The sequence below is a fragment of the Chiloscyllium plagiosum genome, unplaced genomic scaffold (genome assembly GCF_037043375.1).
Source record: "Chiloscyllium plagiosum isolate Xiang-an unplaced genomic scaffold, Cpla_swu_hap1 HiC_scaffold_14, whole genome shotgun sequence".
Taxonomy (NCBI): Eukaryota; Metazoa; Chordata; class Chondrichthyes; order Orectolobiformes; family Hemiscylliidae; genus Chiloscyllium; species Chiloscyllium plagiosum.
The window spans coordinates 1,139,930-1,158,361 of record NW_028270152.1 but is presented as its reverse complement, the minus strand read 5'-3'; the positions used below and the strand labels follow the sequence as shown (position 1 = coordinate 1,158,361).

The 18,432-nt window shown below is 43.7% G+C and overlaps 1 protein-coding gene across 3 annotated transcripts in view; it reads right to left on the bottom strand.

Annotated features, from left to right (window-relative positions):
- Nucleotides 1-18,432, bottom strand: part of qrich1 (glutamine-rich 1) — a 72,426-nt gene that overhangs the window by 41,517 nt on the left and 12,477 nt on the right. For 2 of the 3 annotated variants that reach the window (XM_043708423.2, XM_043708420.2), the window contains exon 2: nucleotides 3,336-3,647. In XM_043708423.2, coding sequence (XP_043564358.2) covers nucleotides 3,336-3,626 — 291 coding nt within the window. In that variant the 5' untranslated portion in view covers nucleotides 3,627-3,647. Of the gene's footprint in view, nucleotides 1-3,335; nucleotides 3,648-9,966; nucleotides 10,101-18,432 lie in introns of those variants that run through there. The other variant, XM_043708424.2, reaches the window with a different exon arrangement.

Below are 18,432 nucleotides of genomic sequence, written 5' to 3'. Positions count from 1 at the left end.
GATGGTAACACGCACGAGAATAAGAATAAGAATAAAGAATAAAGAATAAAGAATAAAGAATAAAGAATAAGAATAATAAGAATAATAAGGGATGTTAGCATCACGTGCTATGCAGTATTTATTGCCCATCACTAACTGCCCGGAGAAGGTGGTGGTGAACTACATACAACACCCACAGCAGTCCGTATGGTGTGGCTACACCCAACCAACTCTTAGGAAGGGAGCTCCAAGACTTTGACCCAGCACCACTGAAGAAACAGTGATAGATGTCAGGATAGTGTGGGGAACTTTCAAGCGTGGTGACGCTCCTTGCACAGGCTGGTCCTGTTCTTCTGAGTGGTAGAGGGTACAGACTTGGGAGATGCTATCAAAAGGAACCTTGGAGTTCCTACAGTGCAACGTGAACCTGGTACACATAGCTGCTACTATGCACCAATGGTAGAGGAAGTGAGTGGAAGGAAGTGGAAGTGGTGTTAGTCAATTGGGATGCTTTGACCTGGATGGTATTGAGTTTCTGGAGTATTGTTAAAACTACACTCATCCAGGCAAATGGAGAGCATGCCATCACACTCCTGACTAGACTGATACAAGTGGTGCATAGACTTGGGGGAAATCAGGGAATAGTCACAAAATTTCCAGCTGTTGTTATGCTGGTGGATTAGATCCAGCAGTTGGATATCTGAAACAGTTAACATTTTACAAAAAAGTACAGGTCTATGAAAAAAAACTGTCCCAAAAAATCTGAACTAAAAATTGAAAGCAGTCAATTACTTGAAATCATTTTCCCCCAGAAACATTTCATTCTCACTTGTCTCAGCTAAACAAGGCGTCAAAGCTTGTCTCCTTTTCTATTCTGAAATACTTCAGAACTTAAAAACACATTAATATAGCTTTCAAAAATGCAGTTAGGTGAATAATTAATCACTGTGTAAAGAGCATTTTCTAAACCTTAACTAAACAGACGATTAGCCTTTGTTAAATTATAAAAAAAATACACAATTACTCCTATAATAAGGAGCCATATTTCGACTCCAGAGAGGTTGTAGCATTTCACTGAAAACGAACATTGGCAAAATGGGAAGTTTAGTCAGTTAGTGGTTCTGCTCTCAATGAAATATGTCAACTTGTCTCAGAGGACCCAAGTTGAAAGATTGCAAATTCCACACACATTGTATGAGTAACTAAAAATCCAACAACTATTGGCATGTAGCGCAGGAAAGAATGATTATCCAAAGTCACCTAACATGTTGAGAAGCATGGACATAAGAAATTGTCAAGTGGATAAAAGATTTTGCGGCACTACTTATCCTGACCAATACGCCTTGCTCAACATCACCAGTAAATGCAGATCATTTGGTTATTTGTGTACTTGTTGCCTACTGAGGGTTTGCTCAGAATAAATTACTGACAAGAGCTATTCACAGGGTATAGAATACAGACATATTGCACATAAAAGATATGAAAGGAGGAAAAGTTTGGGTTTCTATCAGGCCCAAAGTTGTTTTGCAAACACTTCAGTGAGGCTTACAATGACTGCTTGCGTGATTTGATCATAACCAATGATTTCCTAAACATTTTTAGAAGGTTCATGTTGGGCGAGGAAATGGTCAGCTGATGGAAGCCACAGTTTTATAAATACGATAATAGGTAACATGTCAAAAAAAAATTACTGAAATGTATTCCAGTTAGTGGCCGTGATGTCAGGCCGCCAGAATTGAACCCACTATTTCACAACTAATTTTGCAACTAAATCTACCCAACCAGTTCCTCATGCAAGCTTTGATTCCTTTCCATGCCTTTACTTTCTCCTATGCCACCATAACCCAGTAGAGACGTTCAAAGTCAGCAAATAACTTTTTCTGTTTGATATGGGAAAATGGCTCAGAGTATAAGGACAGACTCCTTGCTTTCAAACAATACCATGGTCAGAGAGATTTACTGAGTTTAGTGGCCAAAGTACAAAGGGATCTGGGAGTGCTAGTTGAGGATTCTCTAAAGGTAAACATGCAGGTTGAGTCCGTGATTAAGAAAGCGAATGCAATGTTGTCATTTATCTCAAGAGGGTTGGAATATAAATGCACCGTTGTGCTACTGAGACTTTATAAAGCTCTGGTTAGGCCCCATTTGGAGTACTGTGTCCAGCTTTGGTCCCCACACTTCAGGAAGGACATACTGGCACTGGAGCATGTCCAGCGGAGATTCACACGGATGAGCCCTGGAATGGTAGGTCTAACATACGAGGAACGGCTGAGGATCCTGGGTTTGTATTCATTGGAGTTTAGAAGGTTAAGGGGAGATCTAATAGAAACTTACAAGATAATACATGGCTTGGAAAGGGTGGACGCTAGGAAATTGTTTCCGTTAGGCGAGGAGACTAGGACCCGTGGACACAGCCTTAGAATTAGAGGGGGTAAATTCAGAACAGAAATGCAGAGACATTTCTTCAGCCAGAGAGTGGTGGGTCTGTGGAGTTCATGGCCGCAGAGTGCAGTGGAGGCCGGGACGCTAAATGTCTTCAAGGCAGAGATTGTTAAATTCTTGATGTCACAAGGAATTAAGGGCTACAGGGAGAATGCAGGTAAGTGGAGTTGAAATCCCCATCAGCCATGATTGAATGGCAGAGTGGACTCGATGGGCCGAATGGCCTTACTTCCGCTCCTGTGTCTTATGGTCTTAATTGCATTACCAAACTGCTTCTGTTTAACTGAGTTTACAGTGTGGGTACACTTACGGTGCAGTCATCCACTGAAGCAATTCAGTAACCTAAATGGATCATGTTTGAAATAGAATGGTCAAAAGAACCAATGTTCAAATTGAGAAATTGGCCAGGGATTCTCTACTGCTAGCTATAATCAATCTAATGTAAATGGTCCCACTCCTCAGGTACTGTGCTTTGCCATGTTCAAGACTGCTTTCAATCCCTTTTCAATAACCTACCCCAGCCACTTCAAGTTTTCTCCCAAAAGGCCTAGCCTCTGTTGACCAGTGAAGTACACCTTGGCTTGGTTCTATTTTTGTCTGTTCGATCATCGGCAAATCTCCAGAAAGAGTTTTGGCTCCCATTTTTTAGACTTATTTCTGAAGTGCCCCTCAACCCCAACCAGATCTATACTTGTGAATACCCACTTTATTTATCTGCTGTCACTTGGTGGCATCTGCAAACACTTGAAAAATTCCCATGTGCACATTTACCACACAACAGACAGACAAGGAAACATGAGCCTGACCTGCAGCCACAGTTTTAAAGCTAGTTATTTTTAACAATTTTTAAATTCAATTTCCCACTATAACAACCAAATATATAGTATAAAAATCTTAGTATATTGCACTCATACCTGGATTTGCTGTGCCTGTTGCTGGATCTGATGCTCCTGCTGTTGTACAGTTGATGTTACAGGACATGCAAGCTCAAGCAGGGAGCCAGCCACCTCGGTGCTGTCTGTGTAGATACAGTTGCCACCCTGCTGGTACACAGTCATGGTGGCCTGCTGGAATTCCTGTAGTGCCTCTGGTCCTTTGGCAGCTAGTGATTCCAGGAATTCTTTCATTCGATGTTGGGGTATAGTACGTGCTTTCAATCGAATATATTCCTCAAATGACATAGTGTTATCCAACGAGTTATTCATGGTTACAGTTTCCCTGGATTCCTAGATAAAGGTTTAGAAAAACAAAAACATATTTAATTTTTAAAGAATGATTTCAACTTGAAGTTGTCCTAAACCACAACTATGGAAGAGAGCAAGGTGTTTCCAGTACTGACAAATCAGCACAGCAGTATCAGTCAGTCAGTATTGATGGGCACAAATTTGAACCTTATTAACAAGAATTTTCCCTCAAAATCCACCACAAAACCTAAACTTCTCAATTAAAATGGATTAAGTATTTTAAAAAGTTAACATTTTGATTAGAACTGGTCTATTCGGTATCATAGATACAATCAGATGCCATGGTTTGAGTCAGAGTCAGATGTATAGCATGGAAACAGACCCTTCTGTCCAACTCATCCATGCAATTTCCACTGGAGTCAGCTGTGGGGCTACCAAGTTTGCAATGTTCACCTCAGCAGAGGCTTAATGTGCAAACAGGCTATTGGATTAATTAAACACTCTGATATTATTACCCAGAAGTATTTTTAAAAATTCTTTGAAGGAATGTCCAACATTTATTGCCCGTACTCAACTGCCCCCGAGAATGGGACGGTGAGTTGCCTTGAACTACTGTAGACCATGGTGTGTAAGTAAACCCACACTTGCAGGGTTTTGACTCTAACTTGGAAATAAATCACATTCATTCACTGTCAGAGTGGTAGAGCTGGAGGAGAATTTACATTGGAATAGAAGTGAACCATTCATTCAGACCTTCAGCACCACACTGCGATTCAATTAGATCATGACTGAGCTTCTACCTCAATGCCAGTCTCCATCTCCCTCATGTTTCACACCTACTCAATGACTGAGCTTCCACAACTCTGAGGTACAGAAATACAGATTCAAACTTCCCTTCCAATGAAGAGATTCCTCATTTCAGTGTTTAAGAGAATGCCCCTTAGTTTGGTATTATGTCGCTGGCTTTTAGCCAGGGAAAACACTTCATCTACCATGTCATGCACATAAAAATTTTTAAAGTTTCAATGACAACATCTCTCTCTCTCCCTGAAACTCAGCTTCTTTAATCTCTTTTCATAAATCCCACTCTACCAGGGATTAAATTTGGAAAACTTCTGATGCACTCCCTCAAAAGCCTATCATAAATATATACCTCCTAACAATACAACACAGGTTTAGGCTCTTTGGTCCACCAAGCCTGTCAATTCCTAATCCTTACTTAGACCTGCTACCGATTGCCTCTGTGTGGTTTCTGTCCCTCTGTTTGTCGCCTCTTCATGTGTCAATCAAAATACACCTTAGACATTACTAACCTGCCAGCTTCCATCACCTCTTTGGCAGTGCATTTCAGGTACTCACAACCCTGTGTGTGAAAAGTTTCTCTCCTTAACTTCCCCCTCTCGCCTTGAACCTGTGCACTCTTCAGTTAACTTTTCAACCCAGGGGTAAATGGTTCACTTAAAGAAGACCTCTGACTTATCAATTAAAAGTCATAGTTTACAACAATCGCTGAAGGAAAGATGAACACGCTTAAAATGGCTTTTTCCTACATTGTGTGGGATAAATTAGAACACTCAAAGAAAGATTCTAAGGGAAAGCCTCACCATACATTGTTAACTAAGGAAGTTATGGGTAATAAAAAGTGAAAGATAAGCATTTTAATTCAACAAAAGTGCATCAGAAAATTGAACAAAATATAAAATAACAAAATGATGAAAAGATTATGGAGGGAGAAATTACAGTATAAGGGAAAGCTGGCTAGAAATATGAACTAGATCAGTTTCTGTAAGCATCTAAAAAGGAAGTACTAAGGGAGAATTGATCCGTCTAAATGAGTCGAGGGCCTTAAAAATGAAAAAACTCAGTGAATTCAACAGATATCGTGTATCTGTCTAGCAAACTTCTTTAAACTTACTCGATTTTTAATTGTGGACTGAACGGAGAAAAGAATAGTTTTAAAAACTGAGGATGGCGAGAGGGTCACTGCATGTCTGAAAGGAGTTAATCGAACACTCATTGTAAGCATCATTTATATGGTTGCTTATTCAAGCAATAACTGATGTTTAGTTTGCAAACAAACTGGAGCCAAAGAGTTACAAAAAAAATAGCATTGGTTGGCAACAGCTAGCAGATTGGTTTTCAGCAGGCTGAACAATCTGGAGCTATGTACAAGACAACTAGAAGCCATCAGACCGTGACCAGCTTAGGAACTCTCTCTCCATCCTCACAGAATCACTACAGTGCAGACAGAGGCCATTGAGGCTCACGGAGTCTGCACCTCCAAAGAACATACCACCTGAACCCACCCATCCCCATAACCCTGCCGGGTGTTTTACTCCATGGCTTAACCACCTAACGTGGACAGTACAGGACAATTTAGTAAGATCAAGCCACCTAATCTGTACATGTTTGGACTGTGGGAGGAAACCAAGGCCCCCAAAGGAAATCCACGTAGAAATAGTCACCAAAGACGGAATCAAACTTGGACCCCTTGTGCTGTGAGGCAGCAGTGTTATCTATTGTGCCACCCTTAAACCATAACCCTGTACTCTGCAGAAAAGGCACCATTTGCCAAACTTTGCTGTTTTCTTCTATCAAACTCAGTTTCTTCCAAGCTGATAACAATCTGCTGATTGAATAAACTTCAAATTTTGTCAATCAGCCTTTTATCATGCACTGGCAAAATGTTTTCTTCGCTAGCTTATTTACAACTTTCATTGCATTCCTTCATTTATACTATCTTCACCTTCCCTATTTTTTTTAATCATGGTAAAATCTGTTTTTCTAGTCAACCTGCTCAGAGACGTTATTGCACACTTCTGGAGCAGGTGGGACTTGAACCCACACCTGCTGGCCCTTGGGTAAGGATAGTACCATTGCATCTCAAGAGATTTTAAAGACTTCTGTCTGGTCATTATTCAATCTTTTCTCTCTAGAGACAGAGCCACCACCTATTAAATTTTTAGGTAGGACCTCATACTTAAAAAGGAGAAAGTGAGGACTGCAGATGCTGGAGATCCAAGTTGAAACTTTATTGCTGGAACAGCACAGCAGGTCAGGCAGCATCCAGGGAACAGGAGATTCGACGTTTCGGGCACAGGCCCTTCTTCAGGAAACTGAAGATTCAGGATTCCTGAAGAAGGGCCTGTGCCCGAAACGTCGAATCTCCTGTTCCCTGGATGCTGCCTGACCTGCTGTGCTGTTCCAGCAATAAAGTTTCAACCTCATACTTAAAACAACACTTAAATCTGCGTATCTTCTCTAGTGCCTCTATACTTTTTAATAACAGATATCAAACTGCACAGAATAAGTTAGTATGATCTAAACAAAGCTTGATACAAATATAACCATTTCTTCTTTGTTAGAATAAATGCGGGTATTATCTGTTGTTTAAAAATCTGCACCAATCAAAATGTCATTATGCATCTGCATAGCAAGATCCCTCTCATTCCTCTACTGCATTTAAATAGAATATCCAAGAAGCCTATCAAAATGTCTTATTCTTCCTATCTAAAGCAGGGATCACGCAAAAAATGTAAATAGCCGCAACATGGGAAACAGACTTTCAAACGGTAATCAAGGAAGTGCACAACCACCTGCTGGTCACATATCAACATCGAGCAATACAGCAGGTCCACCTGGCAGCTGCAGATTGAGCAGAGCCATTTGACTCTGATCTGGTAATGATCCTCCAGGGAGAGCCGACATACTTCAAGTTTCCTGCTGAGTTCTGTGCTTCAGTGAGTGTGCTATTTTATACACATCCTACTCAAACATTATTTTAAAATCTTAAAATCAACTAAAGTTGGATGGACCAATTAATACAAATGTCACTGCTACACTATCCATGATCAGTACTCATCTTGCCACACCAGAGAACATCAGTAAATGAAATTTCATTGGAACAGTGATGACAAAGCCACAGGTTGTAAGCTTGCTCATTGAGCTAAAAGGTTTGCTTTCAGCCATTTCATCACTATGCACGTAACATGATCAGTAAGCCTCTGGTGAGGCTTCATGGGAAGCTCACTGAAGATGTTACCCAGCATGGTGACGAAACATCTGAAAACAAACCTTCCAGCTCAGCGATCAAACTTACAACCTCAACCTGAGCTACAAATCTTAAAAATGGAAACACAAGACAATTTTTAAAAATCACAATTGCATCAAGGTGAACCTGAAATTTAAACAACACATTTATTGTCAATGTAACAAACTGGATAAAGCCAAGACAAGCTGAATCAAATAATGGATCATGCCCCTCCCAGAAAGGTGTTAAATCCTTTATTTTTGGGAGAGTTTAAACTAGCTCAGCAGGGGGATGGAAACCTGTGGTGCAGTTCCAGTGCACAGGAGGGTGTGAGTAGGGAGACAGACAGGATTTCACAGTCACAGGAGTGCACTGACTGACAACAAGCTGGTTTGAAGAGAGGTAAAAACAATGACTGCAGATGCTGGAAACCAGATTCAGGATTAGTGGTGCTGGAAGAGCACAGCAGTTCAGGCAGCATCCAAGCAGTAAAAATCGACGTTTCAGGCAAAAGCCCTTCATCAGGAATAAAGGCAGAGAGCCTGAAGCGTGGAGAGATAAGCTAGAGGAGGGTGGGGGTGGGGAGCAAGTAGCATAGAGTACAATAGGTGAGTGGGGGAGGGGATGAAGGTCGGGGGCGGGGGGAGGGTGGAGTGGATAGGTGGAAAAAGAAGATAGGCAGGTAGGACAAGTCATGGGGACAGTGCTGAGCTGGATGTTTGGAACTGGGGTGAGGTGGGGGAAGGGGAAATGAGGAAACTGTTGAAGTCCACATTGATGCCCTGGGGTTGAAGTGTTCCGAGGCGGAAGATGAGGCGTTCTTCCTCCAGGCGTCTGGTGGTGAGGGAGCGGCGGTGAAGGAGGCCCAGGACCTCCATGTCCTCGGCAGAGTGGGAGGGGGAGTTGAAATGTTGGGCCACAGGGCGGTGAGGGTGATTGGTGCGGGTGTTCTGGAGATGTTCCTTAAAGCGCTCTGCGAGGAGTGCAGTCTCCCCAATGTAGAGGAGACCGCATTGGGAGCAACGGATACAATAAATGATATTAGTGGATGTGCAGGTAAAACTTTGATGGATGTGGAAGGCTCCTTTAAGGCCTTGGATGGATGTGAGGGAGGTGGTGTGGGCACAAGTTTTGCAGTTCCTGCGGTGGCAGGGGAAGGTGCCAGGATGGGAGGGTGGGTTGTAAGGGGGCGTGGACCTGACCAGGTAGTCACGGAGGGAATGGTCTTTGCGGAAGGCAGAAAGGGGTGGGGAGGGAAATATATCCCTGGTGGTGGGATCTTTTTGGAGGTGGCAGAAATGTCGGTGGATGATTTGGTTTATGCGAAGGTTGGTAGGGTGGAAGGTGAGCAACAGGGGCGTTCTGTCCTTGTTACAATTGGAGGAATGGGGTCTGAGGGTGGAGGTGCGGGATGTTGGAGGGCATCTTTAACCACGTGGGAAGGGAAATTGCGGTCTCTAAAGGAGGAGGCCATCTGGTGTGTTGTGTGGTGGAACTGGTCCTCCTGGAAGCATAGACGGCGGAGGCGGAGGAATTGGGAATACGGATGGCATTTTTGCAAGAGGTAGGCGAGTCTACTTCAACGCCAGGAGTATCCGAAATAAGGTAGGTGAGCTTGATGTGGTAGCCATTTCGGAGACATGGATACAGCAGGGTCAGGAATGGATGCTGCAGGTTTCAGGGTTTAGATCTTTCATTAAGATCAGGGAGATGTGGCTTTGTTAGTTAAGGATTGTATAACAATGGCCAAAAGAACATTTGACGAGGATCCGTCTACTGAGGTGGTATGGGCTGAGGTTAGAAACAGGAGGAGAGGTCAATAGACAATAGGTGCAGGAGTAGGCCATTCTGCCCTTCAAGCCTGCACCACCATTCAATACGATCATGGCTGTTCATCCTTAATCAGTATCCTGTTCCTGCCTTATCTCCAAAACCCTTGATTCCACTATCCTTGAGAGCTCTATCCAACTCTTTCTTAAATGAATCCAGAGACTGGACCTCCACTGCCCTCTGCGGCAGAGCATTCCACACAGCCACCACTCTCTGGGGAAGAAGTTTCTCCTCATCTCTGTCCTAAATGGTCTACCCCGTATTTTTAAGCTGTGTCCTCTGGTTCGGCACTCACCCATCAGCGGAAACATGTTTCCTGCCTCCAAAGTGTCCAATCCTTTAATAATCTTATATGTCTCAATCAGATCCCCTCTCAGTCTTCTAAACTCAAGGGTATACAAGCCCAGTCACTCCAGTCTTTCAGGGTAAGGTAGTCCCGCCATTCCAGGAATTGACCTCGTGAACCTACGCTGCACTCCCTCAATAGCCAGAATGTCTTACCTCAAATTTGGAGACCAGAACGGCACACAATACTCCAGGTGTGGTCTCACCATGGCCATGTACAGCTGCAGAAGAACATTACTGGGAATTCTTTTATAGGAATGCACAAAGTTCCAGGAATATGGAGAAGAGAGGATTGGCAAAACGATTCTGGGTAGGAGTGAAAGGAACAGGGTGACCATTATGGGGGACTTTAACTTTCCCAACATTGACTGGAAATACTATAACTCTAGTACGTCGGACGGATCAGTTTTTGTCCAATGTATGCAGGAGGGTTTCCTGACACAGGATGCCGAAAGGCCGACAAGAGGGGAGGCCACACTGGATCTGGTGCTTGGTAATGAACCAGGCCAGGTGTTTGATTTAGGGGTAGGTGAGCACTTTGGACAGAGTGACCATAGTTCGATTACATTTAGTTTAGCAATGAAAAGAGATACATACATGCCACAGGGCAAGAGTTATAGATGGGAGGTGGGGAATTATAATGCAAGACTTAGAAGGCATAAAAAGGGTTAGCTAAATACAGGGAATGGAGACAATGGAAATGTGGAGCTGGTTCAAGGAACAGATATTGCATGCCCTGTCAGGCAGGAAGTGATAAGGGAACCAGGGTTTACTAGAGAATTTGTATCTCTTGTTAAGCAGAAGAGGGAGGCTTATGTGATGTTGAGGCAAGATGGTTAAGATGAGGCGATGGAGTGTATATTAGCTAGGAAAAATTTAAAGAGAAAGTTAAGAGCAGTGAGGATTGGACATGAGTAGTCTTTAGCAGGTAGAATAAAGGAGAACCCTAAAGCTTTCTATAGGTATGTGAGGAATAAAAGGATGACTAGGGTAGGAATAAGGCCAATCAAAGACAGAAGTAGGAAGTTGTGTGGGGACACTGTGGAGATCAGAGATATGCTAAAGAAATATTTCTTATCTGTTTTCACTCAAGAAAAGGAGAATATTGTAGAGGTGACAACTGAGATACAGGCTATTAGACTAGAAAGGATTGAGGTTAGTAAGGAGGAGGTGTTATCAATTCTAGACTGTATGAAAGTAGATAAGACCCCTGGGCCAGATGGGACTTATCCGAGGATTCTCTGGGAAGCTAGGGAGGAAATGGCGGAGCCTTTGCCTTGATCTTTGAGTCGTCATTGTCCACAGGTTTCGTACAAGAGGACTAGAGGATTGCAAATGTTGTGCCCTTATTCAGGAAGGGCAGTAGAGATGACCCAGGTAATTATAGACCAGTGAGCCTTACATCTGTTGTAGGAAAGGTTTTGGAAAGGATTATAAAAGAGAGATAGGGTTTATAATCATCCAGCAAGCAACAATTTGATTGGACATAGCCAACATGGTTTCGTCAAGGGCAGGTTGTATCTCACAAACCTCACTGAGTTTTGTTAATAAGGTGACCAAGCATGTGGATGAGGGTAGGGCAGTTCACGTGGTGTACGTGGGCTTCAGTAAAGCCTTTGATAAGGTTCCACATGGTAGACTTTTGGAGAAAATGCAGAGACATGGGATTGAGGGTGATTTACAGTTTGGATTAGAAACTGGCTTTCTGTAAGGAGGCAGCAAGTAGTGGGTGATGGAAAATATTCAGCCTGGAGTCCGGTTACTAGTGGTGTGCTACAAGGATCTGTTTTGGGATCTCTGCTGTTTATCATTTTTATAAATGACTTGGAAGCAGGCATGGGTGGATGAGTTAGTAAATTTGCAGATGACACTAAATTTGGTGGAATGGTGGACAGTATGGAAGAATGTTGCAAGTTGCAGGGGGACATTTCAACGACATCCAAATATTGATTGGAAGCTCTTCAGATCAAGTAGATTGGACAAGGTGGTGTTTGTGCAGTGTGTCCTGGAAGCTTTTCTAACTCAGTATGTCGATTGCCTGACCAGAGTGGAGGCCATATTGGATTTGGTACTTGGTAACGAACCGGGACAAGTGATGGGCTTGTTAGTGGGTGAGCATTTTGGTGATGGTGACCACAATTCTGTGACTTTCACCTTGGTTATGGAGAGAGATAGGTGCGTGCAACAGGGCAGGTTTTACAATTGGGGGAAGGGTAAATACGATGCTGCAAGACAGAATTGGAGGAGCATAAATTGGGAGCATAGGCTGTCAGGGAAGGATGCCGTTGAAATGTGGAATTTTTCAAGGAACAGATACGACGTGTCCTTGATATGTATGTACCTGTCAGGCAGGAAAGAGATGGTCGTGGGAGGGAATCTTGGTTGACGAGGGAGGTTGAATGTCTTGTAAAGAGGAAGGAGGTGGCTTACATAAGGTTGAGGAAACAAAGTTCAGACAGAGCATTGGAGGGATACAGGATAGCCAGAAGGGAGCTGAAGAAAGGGATTAGGAGAGCTAAGAGAGGGCATGAAAAATCTTTGGTGGGTAGGATCAAGGATAACCCCAAAGGCCTTTTATGCATATGTGAGAAACAGGAGAATGACGAGAACGAGGGTAGGTCCGATCAAGGACAGTAGTGGGAGATTGTATTCAGTCGGAGGAGATAGGAGAGGTCTTGAATGAGTACTTTTCTTCAGTATTTACAAATGAGAGGGACCATATTGTTGAAGAGGAGAGTATGAAACGGACTGGTAAGCTAGAGGAGATACTTGTTAGGAAGGAAGATGCGTTGGGCATTTTGAAAAACTTGAGGATAGACAAGGGCCTGACAGGATATATCCTAGGATTATGTGGGAAGCAAGAGAGGAAGTTGCAGAACCGTTGGCAATGATCTTTTCGTCTTCACTGTCAATGGGAGTGGTGCCAGGAGACTGGAGAGTGGCGAATGTTGTGCCCCTGGTCAAAAAAGGGAATAGGGATAACCCTGGGAATCACAGGCCAGTTAGTCTTACTTCGGTGGTAGGCAAAGTAATGGAAAGGGTATTGAGGGATAGGATTTATGAGTATCTGGAAAGACACTGCTTGATTAGGGACAACCAGCACGGATTTGAGAGGGGTAGGTCTTGTCTTACAAGTCTTATTGAATTCTTTGAGGAGGTGACCAAGCATGTGGATGAGGGTAGAACAGTGGATGTAGTATACATGGATTTTAGTAAGGCATTTGATAAGGTTCCCCATGGTAGGCTTATGCAGAAAGTCAGGAGGCATGGGATAGTGGGAAGTTTGGCCAGTTGGATAGAGAACTGGCTAACCGGTCGAAGTCAGAGAGTGGTGGTAGATGGTAAATATTCAGCCTGGAGCCCAGTTACAAGTGGAGTTCCACAGGGATCAGTTCTGGGTCCTCTGCTGTTTGTAATTTTTATTAATGACTTGGAAGAGGGAGTCGAAGGGTGGGTCAGTAAATTTGCAGATGATACGAAGATTAGTGGAGTTGTGGATAGTGAGGAGGGCTGTTGTCGGCTGCAAAGGGACTTAGATATGATGCAGAGCTGGGCTGAGGAGTGGCAGATGGAGTTCAACCCTGTCAAGTGTGAGATTGTCCATTTTGGAAGGACAAATAAGAATGCGGAATACAGGGTTAACAGTAGGGTTCTTACTAAGGTGGAGGAGCAGAGGGATCTTGGGGTCTATGTTCATAGATCTTTGAAAGTTGCCACTCAGGTGGATTGAGCTTGTAAGGCGGCCTATGGTGTATTAGCGTTCATTAGCAGAGGGATTGAATTCAAGAGTTGTGAGGTGATGTTGCAGCTGTATAGGACCTTGGTAAGGCCACATTTGGAGTACTGTGTGCAGTTCTGGTCGCCTCACTTTAGGAAAGATGTGGAAGCTGTGGAGAGGGTGCAGAGGATATTTACCAGGATGTTGCCTGGAATGGAGAATAGGTCGTACGAGGATAGGTTGAGTGTGCTAGGCCTCTTCTCATTGGAACGGAGAAGGATGAGGGGTGACTTGATAGAGGTTTATAAGATGATCAGGGGAATGGATGGAGTAGACAGTCAGAGACTTTTTCCCCGGGTACAACAGAGTGTTACAAGGGGACATAAATTTAAGCTGAAGGGTGGTAGGTATAGGGGGGATGTCAGGGGTAGGTTTTTTACCCAGAGAGTGATGGGGGCATGGAATGCACTGCCTGTGGGAGTGGCAGAGTCAGAATCATTGGTGACCTTTAAGCGGCAATTGGATAGGTACATGGATAGGTACTTAAGCTCAGACAAATGTTCGGCACAACATCGTGGGCCGAAGGGCCTGTTCTGTGCTGTATTGTTCTATGTTCTATGGGACTTGGATAAACTGCAGAATTGGGCTGAGGGGGGGCAAATGGAGTTCAATGCAAATAAATGTTAGGTGATTCACTTTGGGAAGAATAAAAAGGCAGAATATTGGGTCAATGGAAAGATTCTTGGTAGTGTGGATGTGCAGAGGGATTTTGGGAGTCCATGTACATAGATCCCTGAAAGTTGCCACTCAGGTTGATAGTGCTGTTAAGAAGGCATACAGTGTGTTAGGTTTTATTGTTAGAGGGATTGAGTTCCAGAGCCATGATGTCATGATGCAGCTGTACAAAACGCTGCTGTGGCCTCACTTGGAATATTGTGTACAGTTCTGGTTGCCATATTTCAGAAAGAATGTGGAAGCATTGGAAAAGGTACAGAGGACATTTACAAAGATGTTGCCTGGCCTGGAGGGAAGGTTTTGAGGAAAGCCTGAGAGACTTGGGTCTGTTCTCATTGGCAAGAAGAAGGATAAGAGGGGATTTGATAGAGACATACAAGGTGATCAGAGGATTGGGTAGACAGTGAAAGCCTTTTTCCTCGGATGATGATGTCAGCTTGTACAAGGGGGCATAGCTACAAATTGAGGGGTGATAGATTTAAGACAGATGTCAGAGACAGGCTCTTTACTCAGTGGTAAGGGCATGGAATGCCCTGCCTGCCAATGTAGTTAACTCAGCCACATTAGGGAGATTTAAACAATCCTTGGATAAGCATATGGATGATGATGGGATAGTGCAGGGGGATGGGCTTAGATTAATTTACAGGTCAACACAACACCAAGGGTTGAAGGGTCTGTTCTGCGTTGTACTGTTCTATGTCTAAACATCAGCAAGAGAAAAATATGAACTAGTTTAGGAGGCAGGCTCACAAAATGAATAGCCTACAAATAGGGTGCATGAATTCACAAACAAGGAGTCCCACCTTAAAGAGAGAGCCTTCAGCAAGAAACCAATACCTTTTTAAAAAAAGATTCCATATGATGTAGTATCTTGATGGAACCAACCACGGAATAAGCAATTTTGTGAGCTACAGCAGTGACATTGTATTCCAGCACAATCTGTCCAAGTAGAATGGATTGTACATCTGCCTCTCAGTGGAACTGCTCCTCAGCCATGGATTATCTGCTCAAGTGCTAGTGACTGTTTTTTTTACACCTCTTTACAAGTTACACTGGGATATGGACATCACGCATGTTCTTGAATAGTGCCCACAGAAGTCAATTTCTCTCATTTCTGACACATTACAGCTATTGCTTGTTTAAGCCTTCCTCTTGCTCTTCACCATTTCAATATTACGCACTCACAGCTCAGTCCACTCTTACTGGAACAAAAGCTTGTATTCAGCAAAACAAACATATTCAGGCGCAGGCAAGTAACATTTGCAGCACAGTGCAAGCAATAATCATTCCCCCTGTATCATCATCATGGAACCTCCCACTATCAGCATCCTGGAGGATTACCACTGACAGGTAACTTAGTAGAACCAGCACATAAATTCTGTGGGTATTAGAGGCTGGGAGTTCCAAGCATGGATGTAAAGCCTGCTCCCCTTGAGGATCATACCAGATAGGAATTAAATGGCTCTGTTCAATCTGCAGCTGCCAGGTGGGATTGCAATATTGCTGGGTGCTCTGCTTTGAATGTCAATAATGTGAGTAGCTCACCTCCTGACTCTCCAAAGAGACTCCACCAATTACAAGGCACAAGACAAAGCCATTCTCCACTTGCCGAGATGAGTGAAGCTCCAACAGCACTCATGAAACTTGACACCTTTCAGGGCAAGGCAGTCTGCTTGATTGGAATTCCATCCATCACTTTAAACATTTACTCTCTGTAGTGGCAAGATGTGCATCTCTCGAGGATGCACTGTAGCAGCTCACAAAATGCTAGTGACAGCACCTTCCAAACCTGTCATTTCTATAACAAATGAAGAGCAACAAATGCCCGGAAACAGCACCTGCAAATTCCCATTCAATTGACACAGCATCCCAACTTGGGAAATACCTTCCTTGTTTCTGGGTTAAAATCCTGCACTCACCCTATGCCTACAGGAGTATTTTTACCAAACTGACTACTGTAATCCATGAGCCCATGCATATACACATGATGAGATTAGATTACATTACAGTGTAGAAACAGGCCCTTCGGCCCAACAAGTCCACACCGACCCGCCGAAGCGAAACCCACCCATACCCCTACATTTACCCCTTACCTAACACTACGGGCAATTTAGCATGGCCAATTCACCTGACCCTGCACATCTTTTGGACTGTGGGAGGAAACCGGAGCACCCGGAGGAAACCCACGCAGACACGGGGAGAACGTGCAAACTCCACAAATCGCCTGAGGCGGGAATTGAACCCGGGTCTCAGGCGCTGTGAGGCAGCAGTGCTAACCACTGTGCCACCGTGCCGCCCACAATTGAATTGCAGGAAATGAGTATGCAGTACAGCAAGCAATAAGGACGCTAAATAGAACATGGCAATCACTGCTAAAGGGATAGGATATTAAAGGAGAAAGTATTCTGCAACTGTACAATGAATTAAGGAAACTATACTTGTGGGCGGCACGGTTGCACAGTGGTTAGCACTGCTGCCTCACAGCGCCTGAGACCCGGGTTCAATTCCCGCCTCAGGCGACTGACTGTGTGGAGTTTGCACGTTCTCCCCGTGTCTGCGTGGGTTTCCTCCGGGTGCTCCAGTTTCCTCCCACAGTCCAAAAGATGTGCAGGGTCAGGTGAATTGGCCATGCTAAATTGCCCGTAGTGTTAGGTAAGGGGTAAATGTAGGGGTATGGGTGGGTTTCACTTCGGCGGGTCGGTGTGGACTTGTTGGGCCGAAGGGCCTGTTTCCACACTGTGATCTAATCTGTAATCTGTATACAATTTTGATATCCTTACTTGAAGAGGGATGTATGAGGGAGCAATGCAGGGGAGGTCCATTAACTTGTTCTAGAGATAAGCGGTTTGTCTTATGAAGAGAGACTGAGCAGTTTAAGCCTACACTGTCGAGTATAGAAGAATGAAACATGATCAAATTGAGGCATGTAAAATGCTAAAGGGATTGAAGAAGTAAATGCAGAGAGATGCTTTCTCATCTGGTAATCTGGAATGAGGGGTCATAGTTTTAGGATAAAGGGAAGCAGATTTAAAACAGAGGAGGAGGAATTACTTCTCCCAAAAAGTTGGGAATCTGGAATTCATTCCTCCACAGTTTGGAGGATGTTGAGTACATTTCAGGAGATGAACAGATTTTTAATTAATGATGGGTTGAAAGGTTACAGAGCATGGGAAAGAAAGTGGAGTTGAGGCAAAGATAAGATCAACCATGATCGCATTAAGTAGCAGAGCAGGCTTGAGGGGCTGAATGGCCACTTCCTGCTCCTAGTTCTTATATTCGTACACAGGTATGCACCATCACCTCTGCAAGGATAATTACAGGTAGGAAATAAACACTACTCTCTGTAACAATGCCATGACAAATAAAAGTGCGAGCTCACAAACATCTTTGTCACAAAGACCTGACCAATGTTTCAGCTGCTCCTGTTGCAACACCTCTTCCCCAACAAACCAAATCTCTGGGAAAATTTCCCCTGGCCTTCCACATATCACTCTCCTAAACACCATGGTGCCCAGCTCCTCTTTTAAGAAGTTATTTTATGGAATGTTGACATCGCTGCCAAGACCAGGTGTTGCCTATCCCTAATTTCTCTCAAGATGCCTTTTTCACTTCTTCTCTCTACTTTGTATACATTAACTTGCTCACAGCCCAATTTCCTGTGTACCAATGCTGTCAAGCATTCAAAATGGTTTGCTTTAATTGAAACTCCCATCACACCCTCCGTATCCAAAGCTCTGCTAACTCATTTCAGGCCTAAAGCCATGCCAACCAAAATTCCGTTCACTCGAAACTTTCTAAAAATTTATTCACAGAATGTTGCCCATCCCTAACTGCTCAGAGGGCAGTTAAGAGTCAACCACATTGCTGTGACTATGGATTCACATGTGGGCCAGACCAGGTAAGGTTGGCAGTTTCCTTCCCTTAAGGACATTAGTGAACCAGATGGGTGTTTCCACAAGCAATAGTCTCATGGTCATTATTAGACTCTCAATTCCAGATTTTTATTGAATTCATATTCCACCAACTGCTCTGGTAGGATTCAAGCATGATTGCCAGAATTTTCCCTGAGTCTCTGGATTAACAGTCCAGAGATAATACCACTAAGGCCCTCACCTCCCCTCAACACTGGCTCACAGTCTCCAATAACTGTTTCAAGCTTTTCATGGCAT